Source organism: Mus caroli, unplaced genomic scaffold, assembly GCF_978045245.1.
Source record: "Mus caroli unplaced genomic scaffold, Mus_caroli_1 scaffold_11, whole genome shotgun sequence".
In the NCBI taxonomy this organism is placed as follows: Eukaryota; Metazoa; Chordata; class Mammalia; order Rodentia; family Muridae; genus Mus; species Mus caroli.
In genome coordinates, this window is record NW_028227266.1 from 11,419,502 (window position 1) to 11,441,027 (window position 21,526).

Below are 21,526 nucleotides of genomic sequence, written 5' to 3' on the forward strand. Positions count from 1 at the left end.
TACCTGGACTTCCCCCAAAGAAGCTTTTATACTGTTGCCTTTCACTGTCCCACCTTTGTTTTTCAAGCAGGCCAGCAACGCCCTTCAGCCTGACGCAGATGTAAAACCTGGCCTCCAACAATGCAGCTGGCAGTTATTATTATTGTCCATCAAGAAGAATTCTAGTACATATTGTGGCTTTGGTCTGATTTGGGAATATGGTGTTCGATGAAGGCCTGACAGTCAGTGACGGATAACCAGATCACGGAATCATACCAATCTAAGACAGGGGTACATGCCAAAAGGCAGTGGTTGTTGATAAAACACCACAGAGCCATGTTTGTGTAAATTATTACACATCCTAGCTGCATGTAGCCTCCTATGACAGAATTGGATGGTTCAGGAGGATCTGAGATCCTAAGACAGGTGAGGCCGCCAGCCACCATAATTCCCAGGCAAGACTTTAGAGCATAAATAAATTTTATGCCTCAGTCCAGTTTTGTTTTATATTATTTAAAGGGGGGAAATGTTACCTCCTTCCAGCCTAGCTAGGCTGGCCTCAGACCATCCTGCCACCGAGGCAGAGCCACCTGCTGTGCTGCTTCTCATCCCTCTCCTTTGATGTGCCACTACCTGCCTGAAGCCAAACCAGCCTGAATCTGAACCGGTTCTCCGAGATTTTCCGGAGTTAGCATCGAACTGTGATCTTCATGAGTTCCTACTAAAAGGCTGATCTGACTACTTCAAAGGAACTTTGTGTGACTGGGAATGGCCCTCCCCTCTTCTTTATAAAGCGTGTTCCCCAACATTAAAGTTGAACCTTGATCAGACTATTTGTCTTGGTTCCATTCTTTCTCTCATTGCCTAGATCCCTCTTTTCTTTCAGATTCCAAGATGCTTTCCAGGCTCGAACCTGGACATATGAACCGCTGGCCGGCCTCAACAATACGTAAAAGCCAAAATCAGACATTTTAAGTCCAGAGGCTTAATTGGTCCGATACTCACACAGAAAGACTGTTAAGGCTGGTAACAAAGGCAGGGACATAGTCCATTTCCAAATAGGAACAGAGCCAAAGGCTCCTTGACTCTCAGGTAACTAACTATGCAGCCTTAACAGTCTCCTGAGATGTGTCCAGACTCTGTCACTTCTATCAACTATTCCCATCATTTGTATTACTTTCTTGGACAGACTTAAAAGACAGCTGTCTTCCATTACCTGCCAAAGCCCTTGTACTAGAGATACTTAGGAAGACAGGCACGTTCAAGCCCCAGATCTGTTCAGTTATTGTAATTTCTGAAATTGCCATGTAATCCAATTCATTAGCTTTCAAGAGACAATCCAATATTGTTCTGATAAAAATCATATATGTGACATATACACACATTTAACAAAGTCTGATATATGTGGGTGTGTCTTGCCTGCATGTTTGCCATCACAAGGTACACGCAATGCCTATGGAAACCAGAACAGGCCTTGAATCCTCTGGAACTGTAGTTACAGATGGTTGGGAGTTTCCCTTTGGGTGCTGGAAATTGAGTATGAGTCCTCTAGAAGAGCAGTCATTGCTGCTTATCTCTTTAGCTCCATATTCATTTGATTAAACAACTATTATCTAATCTAAAGTAGATGAGTTACATGGGCTGGCCCAAAACCAAAATGACACTTAAGTCATTTAAAAATGATAAGTAGACATTTAAAAATATTGACAAGAACAACTGTTTTTGTGTGTTACTTTTTTCCTTGCTGTGAACAAACACTTTAAACAGTTTTAGGAAAAACGTATCTTATGGCTTAAGAGACATCATGGTGGGGAAGGAACAGCATGTGAGGTAGCTGGTTCACTACCTAGTGAGGAAACAGACAAACACTGGTTCTTGGCTTATTTTCTCTTTATTTAATCTAGGACTTGAGTCCAGGTGATGGTGCCAACCACATCTGGATATGCATCCTTTCTTCAGTTAAACTTTCTGAGAAACTCCCTTCCAGACATATTAGAGGTGTATTTACTAGGTAATTCAAAGTTGACAATGAGCCCTCAGTGTTCTTTTCCTAGATTTCAAGTTCTCATGTTCAGAAGACCCCTCAGGAATACACAGGGGTTGAGAGTCCATCAAAAACTATGTTGCAGGCACCAAGAAGATAAAAGTTAATGTAATTTGAACAAATGTGCCATAGATCTGGTGAAGTTATATGCAAGTTGCCTTCTGCCCTGTCAAAACTTGTATTCTTTTTGTATTTACACTCTGTGTTACTATCCATACTATGAGGTTTTGGTTTTTTTTTTTTTTTTTTTTTTTTCATTTGTTTGTTTGTTTGCTTGTTTTTGTTTTTTCTGTTTTAAGAAAGCCTGAGCCACTTGATGTTCTGGTCCCATATGACAATCATTCCTCACTGTTAGAATTCCTTGTCCTTTTTCCTTTGTCATGGCTTGTAGAAAATGAGGGCCGTGGGGATAGTGCTGGACATTTCCTGGAACTTATGAGTAACACCTAATCCAGCAGGAGAGAAAGGTGAACACTTCAGAGGGCAGTTTTAATCTTTTGGACCAAGATACAGTTTTGTGCATGTCTAAATGGAGACACTGTCTGGCCATAACAGTAAGGGTCACATGGGTTGACCAGGGTGAGGTAGGACTGTCCACAGGGTTATGAATGTGGTGGGGGAGGCAGTGTAAAACATTCAAGGATTAAACATCTCCCAACTGCTTTTCTCAGAATGGCCTACATCTTCAAAAACAAAACATCTAAACATTCCACTACTTTTTTTAAACTTACAAAGATGTTAAGACACGAATTTTTTAGTGTTTCTTGTTTAGAATGAAAGAAACTGGAGATGCAGAGAAGACAGCTAAACTGCACCAGTATGTTAAAGATGAAAATTTGGAGTTAGCTTATAAAAATACAAGTCAATGTGCTAAACTGAACAAAGACCCAGGGTATGGGATATTTAAAAATACTTTTCTCTTGGATCAGCACCAAAAAATATCCTTAGTTTCTGTATTACCCGTGTCCAGTAAAATTACTTCTGATAAAAACCACACTGCAGAAATCACCACAGATGCACCCAAATACCTCTCAAATACATGTGACATCAAGGTCAGGCAGCTCACTTGGAAGAAAGCTGTGATGCGCACAACAGAATTTCTGTAGTGAGACATCTTTTCTCTGTACATGGGAATATTTTACATCTCACGCATGGGAGGCACTGGTACTTTGAAACTTAAAATTACTAGAGTCATTAAGACGGAGGTGAAGAGTTTGTGCAGCCTTCCACAATTTCAAAGAGGTAGTGATAGATGCTTGTCCTCCTGGCGATGTCAGAAGCAGTTTCTTGTGAGTTGTTCTTCAGCTCTGGTTTGATGTAACGATTCATCAGGAGGAGTTCCAGAGTGTCTCTGCTGTCTCTGTTCCCAGCAGCAAGGTGCAAAGGGGTCAAAAGGCCTTTCGTTTGGGCGTTGATGTCTGCATCATGCTGAAGTAAGAAAGAGGCCACCCTGGTATTATTCCACTTACAAGCACTATGCAGTGGTGTCCAGCCATCCACAGTCACTGCATGAACATCTGCCCCCTGAGCCACCAGCTCACGAACAACATCTAAATGCCCACTGTAGGCTGCTCGGTGAAGAGGGGTATACTCATCTTCATCCCTAGTGTTCACTTCAGCGGCCTTCTCAGAGAGTAGTCTCTGCACGGTAGCAAGCTATTGGAAAAAAAAGAGAACTTTAAAAGTCCAACTTGAAAAAGACAATGAACAAAGATAATTACACCATCCAATGGCTTTAGACTTTAAGATTCCCTTTTAGGGGAGGAGGGTAACTGATTAATAATGAGCAAGTTACAGCTCATTACACTCAGGAGCAACTCGGGAATCTGATTCTCTGATTATCACCCTAAGCTATCACATTGTCCTACTCTAATAAGTGCCTACTGTCCCATACCTGGGCCCTAGATGAACAAAGGGCTTATCTATAGTTCATATTTCACCTCTAAAGCAAGCCTAATTTTCCTGTATCAGATTGTATCAATAGACATGGTATATCAACCAGAAAGTAAAAAATGAAAGTACTTTTAACAGTAGAATAAAGTGATGTTGAAGCCAGTTAGAGACTAAGGAGCACATCTTCTCCTCATGTTGCTGTGCATCATGTCTGGGCTGGTCTATGGACCAGACAGAGTACACTGTGCTCTGGGATTGAAAAGCTATCATACACTGCAAAACACTTTTGGTTTTGACTTACTAATATGGATATGGGAGAACTTAGTAAAATTAAGTACAAATGGTCAAGTGGGAAGAACTGAGCCTGATAGTGTTTTGGATGACATTTGCCTCCTCGCAAGACTGTGAGGAGTAAACAAGTGCAGTAAGACACTTGATGGAGTTGCAGCTAAGTTAGTCTCCATCTTACTTGTTCTCAGTAATGCTGACGTGTAGAAGGATCCTAGTAATTTAATTAGAGGACTGTTTATAATTACCCCCAAACATCTAGAGCCAGCTTATAACGTAATGTGCACTTTCATATACACTACTTCATGTGGCACTCCTATAAATGAGACAAATATTAAGCTAGCATTTTTAAAGACAAGAAATTAAAGGTTCAAAAATGTTGGAATGTGCCAAGAGGTAAAGATAAGAGGTTTAGGAGCAGGTCTTTGGGCTCCAAACCAAATGCTTTTCCAACTATGTAATGGTTTCTTTTTTTTACCCGATTTTTTTCAGCAGCCCAAAGAAGCAATTTGCTTGGATCTTTTTCCATCTTTTTTTCTTGCAATTGGTACCACTCTTCGTTTTTTTCCTCTTGCTCCTCATCTTCATCAGAATTGCCTACCCAGAGACTCTGAGTACCCGTGGGAATCAGGTGTCCATGCGTTTTCAACAATTCAAGCTGGTTAAACTGTTCAGAAAAGTCCACAGAGTTTTCCAGGTCTGGGTTTTCATCATCCTTTACTTTTTCTTTTTCCATTTTTACTACTCTTTTAAATAAAAAGCATTTCAAGTACTAGGGCGCAATCTTTAAAGAGATGAATTATGTCTGCATTGTTTCTTCCCAACCTGAAAACACAAACACAATAGTTGTAAGCACAGCAGTAACTAGATATTATTAACAGAATGGATACAACCTTACAAACAAGCCAGATAAATTCTATGTCATAAGGCTTTGGTGTTTTCTCATATCCATTAAATTTACTAAATATAAGACTTCAGAGATTTCTGCTATTTATGATCATTTATACTCTTTACCTTTTAGAAATGCTTTCTTCTACTAAGTAAATGGCTACAACTATCTTAATTTTAATCTATTAATTTAGGTATGTTAAAACTGATGGAGTCCTGGCAGTGAGTACACAGGAGGACCATAGTTCACCCAGTCCTAAAAGATTAGTCTTCTGATAAACTGCCATATTAATTTACAAACTGACATCAACTTCAAGAGTTACCTAGCACATAAGCCTTAAAGAAAATGAGAAGTTACTTTGAAAACCATCAATCCTTTAACCATATTTGTTGAACTTGGCAGTTTTTTGTTGCTATTGTTAGTGTTACCACTTTCATTCTGTTGACCCAATTAGAATCTAATGTTTATTATTTCAGGTGCTATGTCTTATATTGTTTTGCTATTAACCTTTTAAGGATAGGCCATCTTTAACACAGATTATTATGCCATTTGTATGTAACCTGCATTAAGAACTATTTGTGTCATTAAACTTAAGACCTATCATTTAATCTTGCTCTGAATGGCCTGTAAGAGGAACTTAGTTATACACTCCTCATAGATTTGTTCTACTTAATTTCAAGTTTAATATTCCATTGTCCAATTAAGCTTCATCACTAGTGTCAAGAGTATCAGAATCATGACCAATAACTTCTTAGGACCTATAAACTCCATTAAGGGATTTGTTAAGGTTTTGGCTGGATTGTCTTTTCCTTTCTTTCTTTCTTTCTTTTTTTTTTTTTAAAGAACCATCAGAACTATTTTCTTAACATTTTTAATATTTCCTTTCACTTCAAACTCATTTTTTTAAAAAGCTACTATACATCAATTCATTAAGCGTTTAACAGATGTCACTAACCAAAATATGGCACAGATCGCAGCCCTCCTTCCCACACCTGAAAACTCCATATTAATTCTGAACTTATTTGTCTTGGTATGTTTAATTCAAAAATCAAACCCAAATGTATCTCGACTCTGGGTATAAAGCTGGATGCATACTATTATGGAGGAATAGGATGCGTTTCCTAATTTAAAGGGAACACTCCATTTTGAGAGATAGGAACTGTTCCAGTTCTCATCTCATTGGGTGGAGCCCCACGCCCCATTTCAGAGGCCTGCGCTCGGGTACTGACAGATCACAGCCGCTGCGGTACACGGGCCCTTCTGAGGTCCTGAGGGGGTTGGATCTGAGGGGGTCTGCTCTAACTCAAGGCTCCAAATCATTTCTACTGCACTTTCTTCAAGGTTCTCTGAACACACAAAGCCGAGGCTTCCGGGGCGATCGTCAGGGGAAGCAGGGAAGAAAGGTCTTTGGTCTAGCAGGGGAGGCCTTCCGAATCGCAAAGCGAAGACTCTGCCACGGTGCTACCTGCGAGGTGGCCGGCCGCCCACAGCCGCCCGCCCCACCGCTCCGGACACGCGCCTCACCTTTCACAGAGAGAACCTCACCGAGAACTTCCTTTCCGGGTTCGCCCCTTCGCTGCTCAGGATTGGCTCCTGTGAGGTGACGGAGCCATTCTGTAGCCAATGAGAATCTAGACATTCTGTGATGTCACGTCATCAATGGATCTCGCGAGAAGTATGGATGCCGCTCTCCCGCGCCTAATTCAGGTTTCTGGGAGCGGGTTTCTTGTCGTTTTGGAGAGTCCCGCCCCCCTTTCCTGAGGTAGAGATGGCTTGTGGCCTCCCTGGTCGACTCTGACAAGTCCATGTTGAGTAACTTAGGCTTTGCTACGGTCTTGTAGCGTGCGGGTCCGGGGCGGACGGAAGCCCCGAGTGCGTGGGGCCGTTGGGGAAGACCGGCCGGGTGGGCATGGAGGGATGCGGGCTCTGCGTTCCGCCTCGGAGTCCGGCGGGTGGGAGGTCTCCTGTAGTGGCAGCGCAGCCTTCGCAGTGACCACTCTGAGCTGGGGATGCGAGGTGTTCCACTTAGACCATGTGTTGGTTATTTATTCTGTCTTTAAATGTGGGCCGCCCCATAAAAACCACGTTAGTGTTAAGAGTATGGGGTGGCCTCTGATTCACAAAGTCCTGCGCGGAGCAGCTTAAATTAAGCACGTAGAAAGTTAGGTTTGATTCTTGCTGTCCAGGGGTTTACTACACACCAATCACATGAGGAAAATAGAGAAATGGTAGTGATAGTGCAATTAGGACTTCACTTTAGGATGTGGCTTTCTGTTCTTAGGTCATGAAACAATTATAGTAAGTGTTGAAGACGTACATAGGACTTTCTCAAAATCGCTAGTGCTTGTTCAAGAAGTTTACCCTGCAACTGAGCTCATGTTAGTGAAATATGTGCAACCTTTATAATGTGTGCATTTTGGTATTTATTTTTAGAGTTTGGAATCGAGTGGTTTTTCTGACATACCTGAACACAGAACCCCGGGTACTTGGAGAGGAACCTGGTACAGAGGAACTCTACTATAAAAATGAGCCCCACAGATCCACTGTAAGCCTGACATATTAACTGTGATGACCTTATGAGAAAAGTGATATTTTAATAAAAACAGCAACAGAATTTAATAATGGATAGAGTATCCCCCAAAACATGTCTGTCATGCATAATTAAAAGCACATACTTATGCTTATTAGCAAAAAAAAAATAAAAAATAAAAAATAAGGTGGAGCAATATAGGAATGTGTTGCAGTAATTACATGGCCATGCAGGGAGGCTCATGCTCTCTGGCTTTGTCTTAGTCTTGAGTCTGTAAATAGCCCTTTAGAGTAAGTTACCCTAGTTGAAGTGAATTTGAACAAAATGGAAAGAAATAAAAGGACTATAGAAGTCAGGTGGGAGAAGAAAATCCTTGAACATGAATGGAGTCTTCCACTCTGGTTTCAAGTTCTTGGTCAAAACTAGCTGTATAATATTAGGAAGATCAGCAGTTCTCTGGGCTTGCCTGGTTTTATGTTCATTTGCGTAACTAGACTAATAATATTCCTTTCCAGTTAATTTTGAGGTCTGAATGAGAGTGGGAGCTGAGAAGTTTGTGGGTTACCCAGGGCTTCATGCATACAATTGTGGATGTTTCTGATCTGTGGAGTTATATACAAAAGTGAACTAACTACACGAATGAAAATAGCCTAACTTTTAATGCCTTAGTCTTGTGTCTGCAACTGGTTGTGTGATGAACGAGTTACTATCTCTGTGTCTGGCCTTATTTTTTAGAGATAGTGACCATGCTTGTCTCTTTCTCTGCGGGGACTGAGATATAAAGAACTAAACTTAATGCTAAGTATAAGTGGGTGTTAATAATTTTTAAGCTGCTGATTTACCTGAAAGTACCTTGGTTTGGATTTAAAGAATTCTGTTCCGTTATTTGGCCACATTTATTGTTGAAAACTATGTAAACAGCAGAGTCAGGCAGATGTCATCAGAGTTTGGAATGTAAGCAACTAGTATATTAGTATAAAATCTATTCTTACACTCAGAGGAAGACTATTAAATAACTTTCCTGGAAAAGTGTACAGTCAGATACTTAACAAGAGAGCAAAGAAAGCCTTTTGGATTTTTGTGGAGCTATCTAGGGAACAGACCTGACTGCATAAAGCTGGTTATAAGAAGTTTATAAATTTCAGAGTAGACAGAACACTTCCAGTGTCACTCACATTGGCTCTGTGTTGAACTTGTAGTTAGAAAGCTGTGATGCTAACAATCTGTTGAGTACTACAGACTTTCATGCTGAGGCTATAAACAGGATTTTGCGTTACAATTTTGTTATTGCTTATCTTCTGCTTGTTTGAATATCTTTTTAATGGATTGCATTGAATTGTGTTCTCTTCTTTATACAGTGACGATGAAGACACATTTAAAATCCTGGTTGCCACTGATATTCATCTTGGATTTATGGAGAAAGATGCAGTTAGAGGAAATGATACATTTGTGACATTTGATGAAATTTTAAGACTTGCCCTGGAAAATGAAGTGAGTTTGGGGTATATTTGTGCATGCTCTAATGTACTTCCTTGGTAACAGGCTCTTGTCCATTAAGTTAGAGTTAATTATATAACGCATGCATTCGACATTTCTTGGCTAAATACCAATATACTAAAAGCCCGGTTAAAATTTTGAGTTCTTTGTGTTCACAATTGGAGCAGAAACTGTTGTGACAAGTCACCTTCAAAATTAGAAACACAGGGTGTTTAATGATGTACAAACCTGTTACAACTTCTACCTGAAATAAAAAGATGGCAGTTAGTTTTCAAAGAACATGTATCCAGAATGTGAGACAGCAGTTCCCAAGCAGTCAAGTACAAGATCATTTGTGGTAAGACCCACACAATTTCCTGGGACTTTAGAGGTAGAGGAGATTGGTGTTTATATGAGACCAGTCCAGGAGGTGACATTTAACACGTGTGTTGAAAGAGAAACAGCCTTTACTGATAGGTGGCACAGAGAATGTATGGTCAGTGTCAAGCAGAATTGAAGGTACGGGGATAAGACAACACTCGAGGATGGTAGGGACTGGTTTGGCTTGCCTGTGGGCCATGTGTGTGCTCAAGAGGGCTGAGAATGTAGCACTGTTGGTAGACTGCTTGTGTGCCAGGTACAAGGCCCTGGGATTGATCCATAGCAGTACATGACACTTGAGTGCAGTGGTACACCTGTAATGCCAACACCAAGGAGGTGGAAGCTGGGTGTTTAAGGTCATCCTCAATTGCCATACTGACTTCCAGGCTAGCTTGAACTACATGGATAAGATCCCATATTTAAAAAAAAAAAAAAAAAAAAAAAAAGCCAGAGGGCTAGCACTGAAAGGGTTTGGGAAGTTTTAGTGTGTAGAGCTGCAGTCATTAGACTCAGTCTGTGCTCAGTGCAGAAGAAAGTCTAGCAGCCTGGTACTGTAGCAGGAGTTGGAGACTATTTTAATGCTTTTAAAACCTGCAGTACTGGGTATGGAAAAGAATAAATATGAGAGGTGTTACAAGTAGAAAGTGTACATGTGTTAATTTTTAGGATTTGAACGAAAGTCAGATGTGTTGAACCTGGGTACCTGATGGTGGCATTGGTTTAAAACAACTAACTGAAGGAGAATCTGTCTGGGAAGGTGTTGAACTCTGACTTAACCAGAATAGAGTTGGAGATTGCACTGGGGACTGTCCCAGCAGGTGGGTGAGTGTCTGCAGAGCCCAGGAGAGAGCAGGAGAATAGACATAGGTGCCCTGCCTTCTCAGCAGTTTCCCTTCAGTTTATGTGCGAGACCCCTAGTGCCCTCTGTATCTCTAGCCCTCACTGTCTTGCTCAGGCTCGTACCAGTACCCATATAGCTTCTGCTTCACTTGTCCTGCAGTGCAGTGGCTCCCTGTTGGCCTTTCTGCTTCATGCTTTGCCTTCTGTGTGTATTCAGTGTCACAGCCGAAGCCACTGTTGACACTGTGAACAGCCGTGCAGTTTACCTTTTTGAAGAGATATTTCCCCCTTTACCTATAAGCACTCTGTGACATTACACTGCGTTTCTTCAGATCCTGTCATCATGCTCAAACTCTTCTCAGCAGCCTTCCTTCGAATCTAGATTCAAATGCATATACAAGGCTACTCCTTGACCTTGATCCTGCCTGGGCTCTGGATCCCTTACAATATTACCTGTTTCCTTCCAGGGCCCAGGATCATTTGCTGCCCTGCCTGGTCCCTGTGGGTTCTTCTCTGGACCTTGCAGGTCAACCTTTCGGATTTACCACCTGACTTTGGGCAGGGTGACTTCTCCTTTCAGTTATTTTTTAAGGGGTGGGATCTGGGGGTATTGAGGTGATCCCATATCTCATGTTGTCTTCAAACTTATATGTGACTAAAGACAACCTTGAAATTCGCATCCTCTGCCTCTTAAATACTGGGCTATAAGCATCTGTCACCGTGCACAGCCATAGTTTACCTTTTTGAAGAGATTTTTTTTCCCTCATACCTCTAAGCGCTTAGTGACATTACACTGCTTTTCTTCTCCCGACCTCATGTTAAATTGGTATATTAATTTGTTTATCTAGTGATTATCTGTGTTTCCCTGTGGACAGGAAAATCTGTTGTTTAGACATGTATTCTTGTGTGATGCCTAAGAAAACTTAGCTCTGTACCAGGCACCCACTAATAGCTGATGATCTTTGCCCTAAAACTTCCACTGGCTCCCAGTAGCCTGCATTCTCCCCAGAGTGATGTTACTGCTATGAGATAAGAATGAAGGAGTGGGTGCTGGCTGCTGGTGGCACAAACCTTACATTCCAGCTAACTGCGTACTCTGCCTGCCTACTGTAAAGCACTTACCTCTGTGGGGAGGGGACGAAGCACTGTTCTCTATGTGTCACGGGAGTGAGAGACAGCGACAAGGAGTAAAGCAGTTTTCCCACACAGCCTCAGATTCCACTGAAGCAAGATGGTTGTAATGGCCACCTTTAAATATCCTCCTTCTAGCCCTCTAAGGCTTGACATGTTCTCAGTTTCATTCTAAGGTTGTTATCCTTCTGGAAGCAATAAGAAATTAATTTCATTTTAATCTAAATGAAGCTCAAGTCTTTGGTCTTTCTCAGTGGATTCAAACTGTGACTTGCACCTTGAAAAGGATATAGGAAGCTGTAGGAAGCTTAGAAATTGATTGAGTATGCTGGTTTTATATTCTGTCAAGCTCGATTCTTTCCCTTAGGGGAGTAAAACTTAAAGCCAAAGGAGGCCTGTTTTCTTTCCACAGAACCCTGAGTGTGATCTTTTGTAACTCTTTGGGTTTGGGAACACCTCCCTCTGAGCCTGGCTGTTATTATTTTTGTCTATTTCTACCCTTTGTTTCCTAATTCCCTTCTCTGCACACCTTACACTGGATTGGATCTTCCAAGTGCATATTATATTTACCCTTTAGCATTTTTATTTACTATACTGTTTTTGAAATCTAAAATTTAATTTTTAAGTTCTCTTGTATGTAGACTCTTGCCATCCAGCTAGTCTTACTTTATTACTTTGTTCCTTGATTCTTTCCCTGCCTGAGACAGGGTTTTTCTATATAGCCATGGCTGTTCTGGATCTCACTCTATAGACTAGGCTAGCCTTGTCTACAGTCTGCCTGTGTACATTGCATATTGGTATGTGAGTTCATGTGTACATGTGAGGCCAGAGGTTTATGTTGGATATCTTCTTCAGTTTCTTTCTGCCCTACTTTTCAGAGAGAGTCTCTCGTTGAACCTGGAAAGTTTCTTTACTAAAGTTCCCTTGACTAGTACAGCAGTCGAGATCTATGTTTCAGTGTCTTCTGATAATTAAAAACTGATCATCTTTGCTCTTTTTCCTCTGTCTCCATTCCCTTGTGCTGTGATTGAGCCCAGGGCCTACCAGAGGGGTCATACATTTCAGGTCATTGCCCTCTTTAAAGTTGAACAGTGTCCTCACTTCACTGTGTTGCTAAGGCTGGTCTTAAAGTAGAAGGCTTAAGTGATCACATGAGGCTGGGCAACCCTTTTTCTATCATGTCTATATTTTAAACAATTTTTGCCTTAAACTTACTAATTTTAATACTGTTTTCTGTTGATTAGGTGGATTTTATTTTGTTAGGTGGTGATCTTTTCCATGAAAACAAGCCCTCGAGGAAAACCCTGCACAGCTGCTTGGAACTGCTTAGGAAGTACTGTATGGGTGACCGCCCTGTGCAGTTTGAGATTATCAGTGATCAGTCAGTCAACTTTGGTTTTAGTAAGTAAGTACATTTACATTTGAGAGATGGTTTTTTTGGGTGTGATGTCTGTGTTGCTGCTGGCAAAATTCCCTTACAAAGCAACTTTAAAAGAAAAGGGTTTATTTAGCTTATAATTCCACATTACAGTCCATCATTTTAGGAAAGCCAACATAGGAACTTTAGGCAGCTAGTTTTATTCACAATCAAGAGCAGAGAGATTGAAAACATACATGTTTACTGTTCAGCTAGCTTTCTTTCTTTCTTTCTTTCTTTTTTCTTTTTTTTTTTTTTTGGTTTTTTTCAAGACAGGGTTTCTCTGTGTAGCCCTGGCTGTTCTGGAACTCACTCTGTAGACCAGACTGGCCTTGAACTCAGAAATCTGCCTGTCTCTGTCTCCTGAGTGCTGGGATTAAAGGCATGTGCCACCACTGCCTGGCTCAGCTAGTTTTTTGTAGTCTCATACAGTCCAGAACTAAAACTTAGGGAATGGTGCTGCTCACAGTAGGCTGTGGCTTCCCCTATCAGTTGCTGTAAACAAGACCATTTCCCACAACATGCTTAGGCCCGTAGGCACTCCTTCACTAAGACTCTTTCCAGGTGCTTAGATTATGTCATGTGATAAAACCAACATGTCATCTACTAGTTCTTTTGCCTTCATTCTGGGCAGTTTTGCAGTAGTGCATTTCTTTGAATTTTCTGTATATCATTTCATTAATTTGTATTTCTGAACTAATGCTGGGATTAGGTTTATTTCTAGATCTCTCATTCTTTTTTGTATCTTCTGGTTTGTTGTTGTTGTTTTTTCTATTTTAAACTTGGCATCTTTATCTTTTTTGACATGAATTGTGCAAGTTACCTGTATATTCTAGTTACTGAGCCATTGTGTAAGCAGGTATGTTTTCTCTAATCAGCTGCCTTTAGCTGTATTTATAGGTTTGTGGTTGTTGCCAGATGTAGTTTTGATGAGTCAAATACAGGATTCTTTCTGTCGAGGATATGTAAGATTTTTTTTTAAAGTAAATCTTCAGTGTTGGGGATGGATCTAGGGCCTTGTGTATCTTAAGCATCTACTTTCCCACTGCCTTTGTTTTTCTTTTTAAACATGTAAGGACACCGTGTTGCTTTTGAGTGAAATGTGTTCTTAGTCTTATGTGCTGTCATTATGTTTCTGTTTCTTGTCTTTGATGACTCTGGTACCTTGGTATTAGGCTAAGATGGCTTTAGGTTTCTCCAGTGCAAAGCTGGTTTTCTGTCCATTGTTCTTGGTTAGAGGTGAGTCCCTAAGTCCAGCCTACACTCAATGGGAGAGGATTAAAGTCCACCTCTGGTTGGGGTGGAGGTGAAAGCCTTTAACCCCAGCACTCAGGAGGCAGAGGCAGTCAGATCTGTGTGAGTTCAAGTTCAGCCTAGTTTATAGAGAGGGTTCCAGGATAGCTAGGGCTGTTAACACAGAGAAACCCTGTCTCAAACAAACAAACAAAAAAACCAAAAAACGAAACAAAACAAAAAAAATCCATGCACCCCTGCTGGAGGGAGGAAGATCAAAGTTTCCATGGCTGTCTGTTAAACTTCCTGTCACTGTGCACCTCCCTAACCCCGTCTAGATTCATAGCATCTTTCTCTTATTATTCCTGTTGGCCTTGAACTCAGTCTGTCTTTCCTCAGTGCCTTGGCCGGCTATGATTATACGCGTGCACTCCCATGCCTGCCTATCTTCTCTGTGAAGTAGCTTTCTTTAGGCATGTGAGTGATATGGTCTTGATCTTTTCAGTGCTGTTGAATCTGTTGTCAGTTTAACTGCTGGGAAGCCTGGTGCTTAGGAACATTGGCTACACGGGATTGCCTGGATGTGGTTATGCATGTCTGACATCTCATCCTCTTAGAGGCCAGTGTGGGCACGCACCAAGTCCAAGGTCTGTCTGGCTTAAGCTGGGGAGAGCCTGTCTCCCCAACTTCCAAAAGAGCATGGATTCTGGATGGTGTCAGTTCAAATCCTGGCTCTGTCATTTATAATAGTCACATGACTAAGTCGTTCACTTACTCATTGTCTCTCAGTTCCATTGTTTTTAAAGGGACAGACTTGTGCAGGTACATGATAATGGAGATTTGAGTTAGCAGGAAAACTACTAAGATATTTTGACCTGAAGAAATCGTGTAGGTGACTGAGGCACTCCTTATGCTCTTCAGCCTTTAGCTGTAGGTTGGGCTCTGCCTATCTGCTTGGGTTTCAGCATACACTTGGCTTTTCATTTGCTCATATAGTGGTGCTGGGGTTGATCCAAGCCCTCGAATGCCAGGCTCACTGACTGCTGAGCTGTGTCCCCAGGCTTTCATCCTTCATTTTAATCCAAGGATTGTTTCTCAGCAGTTTCAGGAGTTCGTTTTGTTCTTGTTTTTGTTTTCTTTTGTTTTTGAGACAGGTTCTCCCTATGTACTTTTGGCTGACCTGGATCTCACTGTGTAGACCAGGCTGGACCTGAACTCTATACCTGACTTAATGTCAGGAAGTTCTTTAATACCTTTTTAAAAGAATAGCTTTCCCTTGCTTTTTCTGAATGTTTTTAACTTTTAATATTTTTGTAAATTTAAATTATTTTATTTATTTTCATTCTAGTCATTGTCCCCCTTTAGTGCCCCCTCCCACAGTTCTTCATCCTTCTCCCCGTTGCCTCCAAGAAGGTGTTTTCGCTCCCACTAGGCCTCCCCCTTACCCGGGGCCCCAAGGCTTTCAAGGATTAAGTGCATCATCTCCCACTGAGGCCAGACCAAGTAGATCTCTGCTATATTTGTGCCAGTGGCCTCTGACTGGCCCATATATGCTCCTGGTTGGTGGCTTACTCTCTGGGAGCTCCCTGGGGTCTGGGTTAGTTGAGACTGCTGGTCTTCCTATGGGGTTGCTCTTGATTTCAGCTTCTTCAATCCTTGTAATTCAACTATAGAGGTCCCTGACTTCAGTCCAATGGTTGGGTGTAAGTGTCTGCTTCTGTCTCTGTCAGCTGCTGGTAGGGCCTCTCTAAGAACAGCCATGCCAGGCTGCCCATCTGTAAGCATATCATAGCATCAGTAATAGTGTCAGGTCTTGGTGTCCCCCGTGAGATGGAACCCAAGTTGGGCCAGTCATTGGACCTCCTTTCCCTAAGTCTCTTCTCCATCTTTGTCCCTGAAGTTCTTTTAGACAGGGAGAGTTCTGGGTCAGGAATTTTGACTGTGGGTTAGTAGCCCTGTCCCTCTACTTTGAGACGCTGTCTATCTCCCGGAGGTGGACTCTTCCAGTTCCCTTTCCCCAGTGTTGGGCATTTTGGCTAAGGTCCTCTTTTAAGACATAAAAGACTAGGAACTCTCTTTTTTTATATGAACACTAACTTCACTTTCATCTCTCTGCATGGCATTCTGGTTAATTTCCCCTTCAATGGACAAACACAGAAGGGAAATTCTGAAAGGAGACTGAATTAGCAAAGATCAAGTAGCCTGATCAGATTATAAGTAATTTAAAATGTGGCTCATGAATTGTCAGAGAGGTAGAAGAGACTAGGAACTCCAAAAAGCCTCACATCACAGGCCATTAGTTTTTGATGGGGGGAGGGAGGGAGGAGATAGCTATTATTCATTGAGAGTTCTCTAAGAACTTGATTAAATATTAAAGAAAGTCTCTGTATAGGGGCTTTGTAAAAACATCCATCTCTTTCCTTGCTGTAAAGAGTGTACTTTTACAAAGGTTTTAAATCTTAGAGGTCTATTAACTTCCCAGTTACCAGCTGTCATACAAACTGTTTGTGGTTTGGTTTTGAATTTATTTGAGATGCCATCTACAAAACCCAGGAGCTAGAAAAAAAGAATGATACATTTGTCCTTTTAAAAATAAATACATTTATGGCAAAGGAATCCTGGAACAACCTTAAAAGTCATAGTTCACTAAGGAAGAGCACATGCAGCCCAGCACACATCAAGACTGGATTCCCAGTGACTGCTTCCTTAAGTTGATTTAAAAATCCACTAGTTTATAAAGCATAGGTGAAGAGCATACGTAGTGTACAGAAATGGCAATAGCACTAATGTCTACCAAGAGCAGCTGCCTCGTTTGTAAGGCATCAGATGAATCGAGACTGAAGTGTTCTTCTCATAGACACTGGTATAGGCAGACACATCTCAGTGCACATTAGTTACCTAAGACTCAGGTGTTTGTGCCAGTCTCCATGCCAACTGGTGAGTTTCTTGGAGCATGGTATGGGCGTTGGTATTTCTCAAAAGACACCTCCCCACCCTTCACCCCCTCGCTAATTAGAGTTTGTGGTGAGAATTCAGAACCACTGGTGTGCATTTCAAGGGTTGATGAAAACCCTGCTGCTGAGGTTGGGAGAATGACACATCCTTACTTGGAAAGCTATGGGAGGGACCTACCTAAACTCTGGACAGGACACTTACACTAGAACTCATGCAACATACAAAAAGCTCTCTGTGGAAAGATTTCAAAATAGATTAAGCAGGGGCAGAAAGCCATAGTGTTCTAACGTATGTAGGAAGGAAAAAAATGTGCTTTTTAATACATATATAGATAGAAATTGCTCACCCCAGTGTCACAGAGAAGAGGAACCTGATGTCTAGGGAAGGAATGGGCAGGGATTGAACTGTGCATGGAGCAACAGTGGAGCTGGTGATGGGTTATGAAACTTGGTGGTTGGATTCCAACCTGCACAGATCCTTTTTCCCCCTCCCTGAACTATAAGGAGAAGCCTTATACAAAGGGTTAAAAATTTGAGAAGCCTATTAACTTGTCAGCTATTAGTTGTCTCTGTTTTATACAATTCATATACTTTAAGATTTTTTTCAAGCTTTTTAATTTAACTGAGCTGGGGTTGTCTGCAGATATATGTTTGTAGCTACCTAGTGCATTACCTCTTGGAAGGAAAGTTTTGAGGAAATAGCTTTTATCCCTTACAGAAACTTTCACTGTTTTCTTTTAAGGTTTCCATGGGTGAACTACCAGGATGGCAATCTCAACATTTCCATTCCAGTATTTAGTATCCACGGCAACCATGACGATCCCACGGGGGTAATTACAGTTCTGTTGGAATCTTAAAAATGACATTGAATACTATCAGTACAATGCATCTACCTTTTTCCTAGTAATTAGCAGCCAAATCGAGTTATGAATTGAAATTAATTTCTTTTCATTTATGATTTTATATTTCTTAGTTGGTTTGTTTGTTTTTTAACATGGAATAAGAATTCTTACATGAGAGAGCCATCACTTTTTTTTTTCTTTGCAGTACTGAGGGAAGAGAGGAGGTCTGACACATGCCAGGCGACAGCTACTGGTTTCCCTTTTTATTTTGAGACAAGATCTCATTAAGTCGCCCAGGCTGGCCTTGAGCTTGTGATTCTGTTTCGGCCTTTAAGGACCTGCAATTACAGCCCTCAATACAGGGCTTGCTGGAGCCTTGCTTTTGTTTCATTGGAATTTGCTAACAGTGAGTTGCTAGGAGTGGAGTGACTGCCCACATAGTGCCTCTTAGCTTACTTGAGCTCCTGGATTCTCACTGTAAAAAGTGACCTTTTTTTTTTCGTATTTTAAATCTAGATTCAATTATTTTATTCCCTGTTTGATATGGAAGCAAGACTGGCAGTCCTAATAGAAAGTGTGTCTGTGTCTCCTCCTGACATGTAGGTCGTTAGTTTAGTTTATGGTCATGTACCCCCCAAAACGCCAACAAACAAACAAACCATCTTACAAGAGACCACTCTATATTACAAGGTCTTGTTTCACAGCTGGTTTTTATATTTTCCGTGGCCAGGGTGTCAGGTCAGTGATGAGGCGCTAGCTTTGCACCTGCTGTGGGTGATGTGCAGTTAGAAGAAGTAGCATCTTCATCACTGGGATTTAGTTTTGGGAAGACATTGTCATAATCTGTGTTTAATTACAACTTCAATGTCCTTAATCCAAAATTATTAAGCCAAAAGCGCTACAAAATCTTAAAGTTAGACTCAGAAGTTTTTGGTTTTAGATCCTGTTTGGTTTTGGGTTTTCACCTTGGGATTCTCACCTGTTAAGGTCTGCACAGCTGTACTAAAGTCAAGAAAACCCAAATTCTGAAAACACTAAATTTTGTGAGTAAGACACACTTGTGTACAGGGTGTGCTTTTGATGTGGGTGTGCTGCTCATCCAGACCACTCATTTCTGCAGACACACTCATGCTCTTTGAAACTTTGACACAGGCAGATGCCCTCTGTGCCCTGGATGTTTTAAGCTGTGCTGGGTTTGTGAATCACTTTGGACGGTCAATGTCGGTGGAGAAGGTTGACATTAGTCCGGTTCTGCTGCAGAAAGGAAGCACAAAACTCGCTCTGTACGGCTTAGGTAGGTGATTGACTTAGGTCAGATGTGATTTCTTTGTCCACGTCAGTGGAGAATTGTGTGTATGGTTGGCAAATACAGTGTTAGCGATAGTTTGGACCCATAGGGCTTCCAAAGGGGGGGGGATTGGACAAATTTGATTATTTCTTACTGATTTCTATAGAAGATAGTGGAATTTTCTGGTTAAAATGTTCTTAGTATTTCTAAGGACTGATAGCTCTTCATACCTAATGGCAGTTTTAGTAGAAAATAAAACAAGCAAACAAAAACTTGGCACTGTTTTGGACCTTTTATTTAGAGTCACATTTACAAAGCTGCATGGATGATAAGTGCAGACTAGTTAGCGGAACTGCATTTTGTGTCACAGAAGTCCGTGAGAGGGCTGGTGAGATGGCTCAGTGGGTAAGAGCACCCGACTGCTCTTCCGAAGGTCCAGAGTTCAAATCCCAGCAACCACATGGTGGCTCACAACCATCTGTAACGAGATCTGGCGCCCTCTTCTGGAGTATCTGAAGACAGCTACAGTGTACTTACATATAATAAATAAATAAATCTTTAAAAAAAAAAGAATGACTTTAAAAAAAAAAAAAAAAGAAGTCTGTGAGAGTTCAGAGTATACTATTCAGTATGGTAACACTGGCCTTTGTAGTGGGGAGACTGAAATCTGGCTGCTGTGAGTTGTGACACACTAGATATAAGAGACAGAGGAAGACCTGTTATTAACAGGTTATATATGTTAAAATTAATTTTGTAACTTACCTGTTTTAATGTGACCAGAAGAAAATTGTTTATGTAGCTGCTGCATTAGTGGCTCACATTATGTCCCTGTTCTACAACTGACATCTTATTGTTAAAGCAGATTTGGAAATGTGCTTTATCCTGGGTGTGCTATTATGTGCTCGTAATCTCAGCACTGTGGAGGTGAAGAGGGGAGAATCCTTGGGGCTCACTGGGCAGCAGTGTAGTGAAGTCAGGAAACTGTAGGCCAATGGGAGATTCAGTCTTCAAAACAACATGGATGGCACCGCAAAACCATACTCAAGGTTGACCTCTCATCTCCACCTACACCTCCTGCTTCCCTGCACGGCGCTGTGTTCATTTCACCGTTTTCTGTTTGTTTACTTTGTTTGTCTTTTGGTTTCTTTGAGACAGGGTTTCTCTGTGTAGCTCTAGTTGTCCTAGAACTCACTATGTAAACCAGGCTGGCCTCAAACCCACCGTCCTCTGCCTCCTGAGTGGGATTAAAGAAAGCTTTTTTTTTTTTTTTTTGCTAGACCTTATTGTACATGAATGAAAAACTAAGTATTATTTTTAAAGAACACATTTTTAAAATTCTGTATATTTTGTATCTCAGGTATTTTTGAGGCTAGAAATAATGTGTACAGCCCATTCATTTTGTCTGAATCTGAGATAGAAGGAGACAGACTTTAAAAAGCCATTGGCAGTTTCAGTGTCTGCAATATTTGCTATGTCTCCAGAAAAATGGCTTGCTCTCTTGGCTGTTACCTGGGACACCCACCCCTCTTCAGTGATCTTTTTGTCTCCCACATTATCCCGTCTTGTTCTGTTCTGTCGTCCTTAACTGGTGTCAGCTCCATCCTAAACCAAAGCATATGCTTTGTGATCAGCAAGCTCTCCACACTCTCAGACTTCTGGCAATCCTACCTCTACCTTCTCCTTCAGTAAAGTCTGTCTGAAGCCTACTGTCCCTGTGTCCCTCACAGTGCTCACGCCTGTGGGTGTTGGGGTCGCTGTTCCCCTCACATCCATAATCTGCTGTCTCTACATACTCTGCTTTAAGGAAGCCATTGCCATTGCGGGATGCCCTTCCCTCAGCCTGTGCCTTCAGTTTTTGCCAACACTTCAAGTGCTTTAGCATATAGGCTTCCCCACCAGCACTCTGGGCCCATGTGCTGGGCAGGGCCTGTCCCAGGTCCACCTCATAGTTCCCATAGCACATCCAGACATCTTTATCCATCCAGTCATTGGCTTCTCTTCTGTGGTCAGCATGTGAAATGGCAAACCGTCTCCAGCTCCAATTTATTACCATTTTGTTACTTGTTTTCTTGGTATCTTCTACTAGACCAAGGCAAGTCTCTTAGTATAAAAATAATTATTTAAAACCATTAAATTACTAAAAAGTGTAAACTTGGTATATGTAATAGTATTATACTTTAAAATACAGTTTAAAAATCTCATCCTTTTTAAACATCCATTATTTCTGTGCATGCTATTGGTATATCATAGTTGAAAAGCACATTTACTTCACATTCATGGTGAGAGGATGAGGGGTGATGTTAGACATCTCATCTCTCTAGTGGGTTGTAAGCATAGGGAC

At 41.3% G+C, this 21,526-nt stretch overlaps 2 protein-coding genes across 9 annotated transcripts in view; one reads left to right on the forward strand and one right to left on the reverse strand.

Moving 5' to 3' along the window:
• Nucleotides 1-2,246: 2,246 nt before the first annotated feature.
• Nucleotides 2,247-6,670, reverse strand: Ankrd49 (ankyrin repeat domain 49). Of its 3 annotated transcripts, none has more exons than XM_021171756.3 (3): nucleotides 6,618-6,670; nucleotides 4,683-5,029; nucleotides 2,247-3,679 (listed from the first exon to the last, which is right to left on the reverse strand). In XM_021171756.3, the coding sequence occupies exons 2-3, from the start codon at nucleotides 4,938-4,940 to the stop codon at nucleotides 3,218-3,220; spliced, it is 720 nt and encodes a 239-aa protein (XP_021027415.1). In that variant the 5' UTR covers nucleotides 4,941-5,029; nucleotides 6,618-6,670; the 3' UTR covers nucleotides 2,247-3,217. The 3 variants fall into 3 exon arrangements, with proteins under 3 accessions (XP_021027415.1, XP_021027414.1, XP_085700532.1); XM_021171755.3 differs by having other exon boundaries at nucleotides 6,559-6,619; XM_085844406.1 differs by lacking the exon at nucleotides 6,618-6,670 and adding an exon at nucleotides 6,323-6,610.
• A 72-nt stretch (nucleotides 6,671-6,742) lies between these two features.
• Nucleotides 6,743-21,526, forward strand: part of Mre11 (MRE11 double strand break repair nuclease) — a 52,385-nt gene continuing 37,601 nt past the window's right edge. The window contains exons 1-6 of one of the 6 annotated variants that reach the window (XM_021171752.3): nucleotides 6,743-6,800; nucleotides 7,527-7,638; nucleotides 8,982-9,114; nucleotides 12,696-12,856; nucleotides 17,798-17,885; nucleotides 19,050-19,191. In XM_021171752.3, coding sequence (XP_021027411.1) covers nucleotides 7,619-7,638; nucleotides 8,982-9,114; nucleotides 12,696-12,856; nucleotides 17,798-17,885; nucleotides 19,050-19,191 — 544 coding nt within the window. In that variant the 5' untranslated portion in view covers nucleotides 6,743-6,800; nucleotides 7,527-7,618. Of the gene's footprint in view, nucleotides 6,901-7,086; nucleotides 7,130-7,526; nucleotides 7,639-8,981; nucleotides 9,115-12,695; nucleotides 12,857-17,797; nucleotides 17,886-19,049; nucleotides 19,192-21,526 lie in introns of those variants that run through there. The other 5 variants (XM_021171751.3, XM_021171753.3, XM_029481671.2 and 2 more) reach the window with 5 other exon arrangements.

What these genes read in the sequence shown, in the direction of transcription:
- Ankrd49 (XM_021171756.3), bottom strand. Translation starts at nt 4,940, where the DNA reads ATGGAAAAAGAAAAAGTAAAGGATGATGAAAACCCAGACCTGGAAAAC. An exon ending in GGGCTGCTGAAAAAAATCGG is followed by an intron (nt 3,680 to 4,682) that starts GTAAAAAAAAGA and finishes TTTTTCCAATAG; the next exon opens with CTTGCTACCGTGCAGAGACT.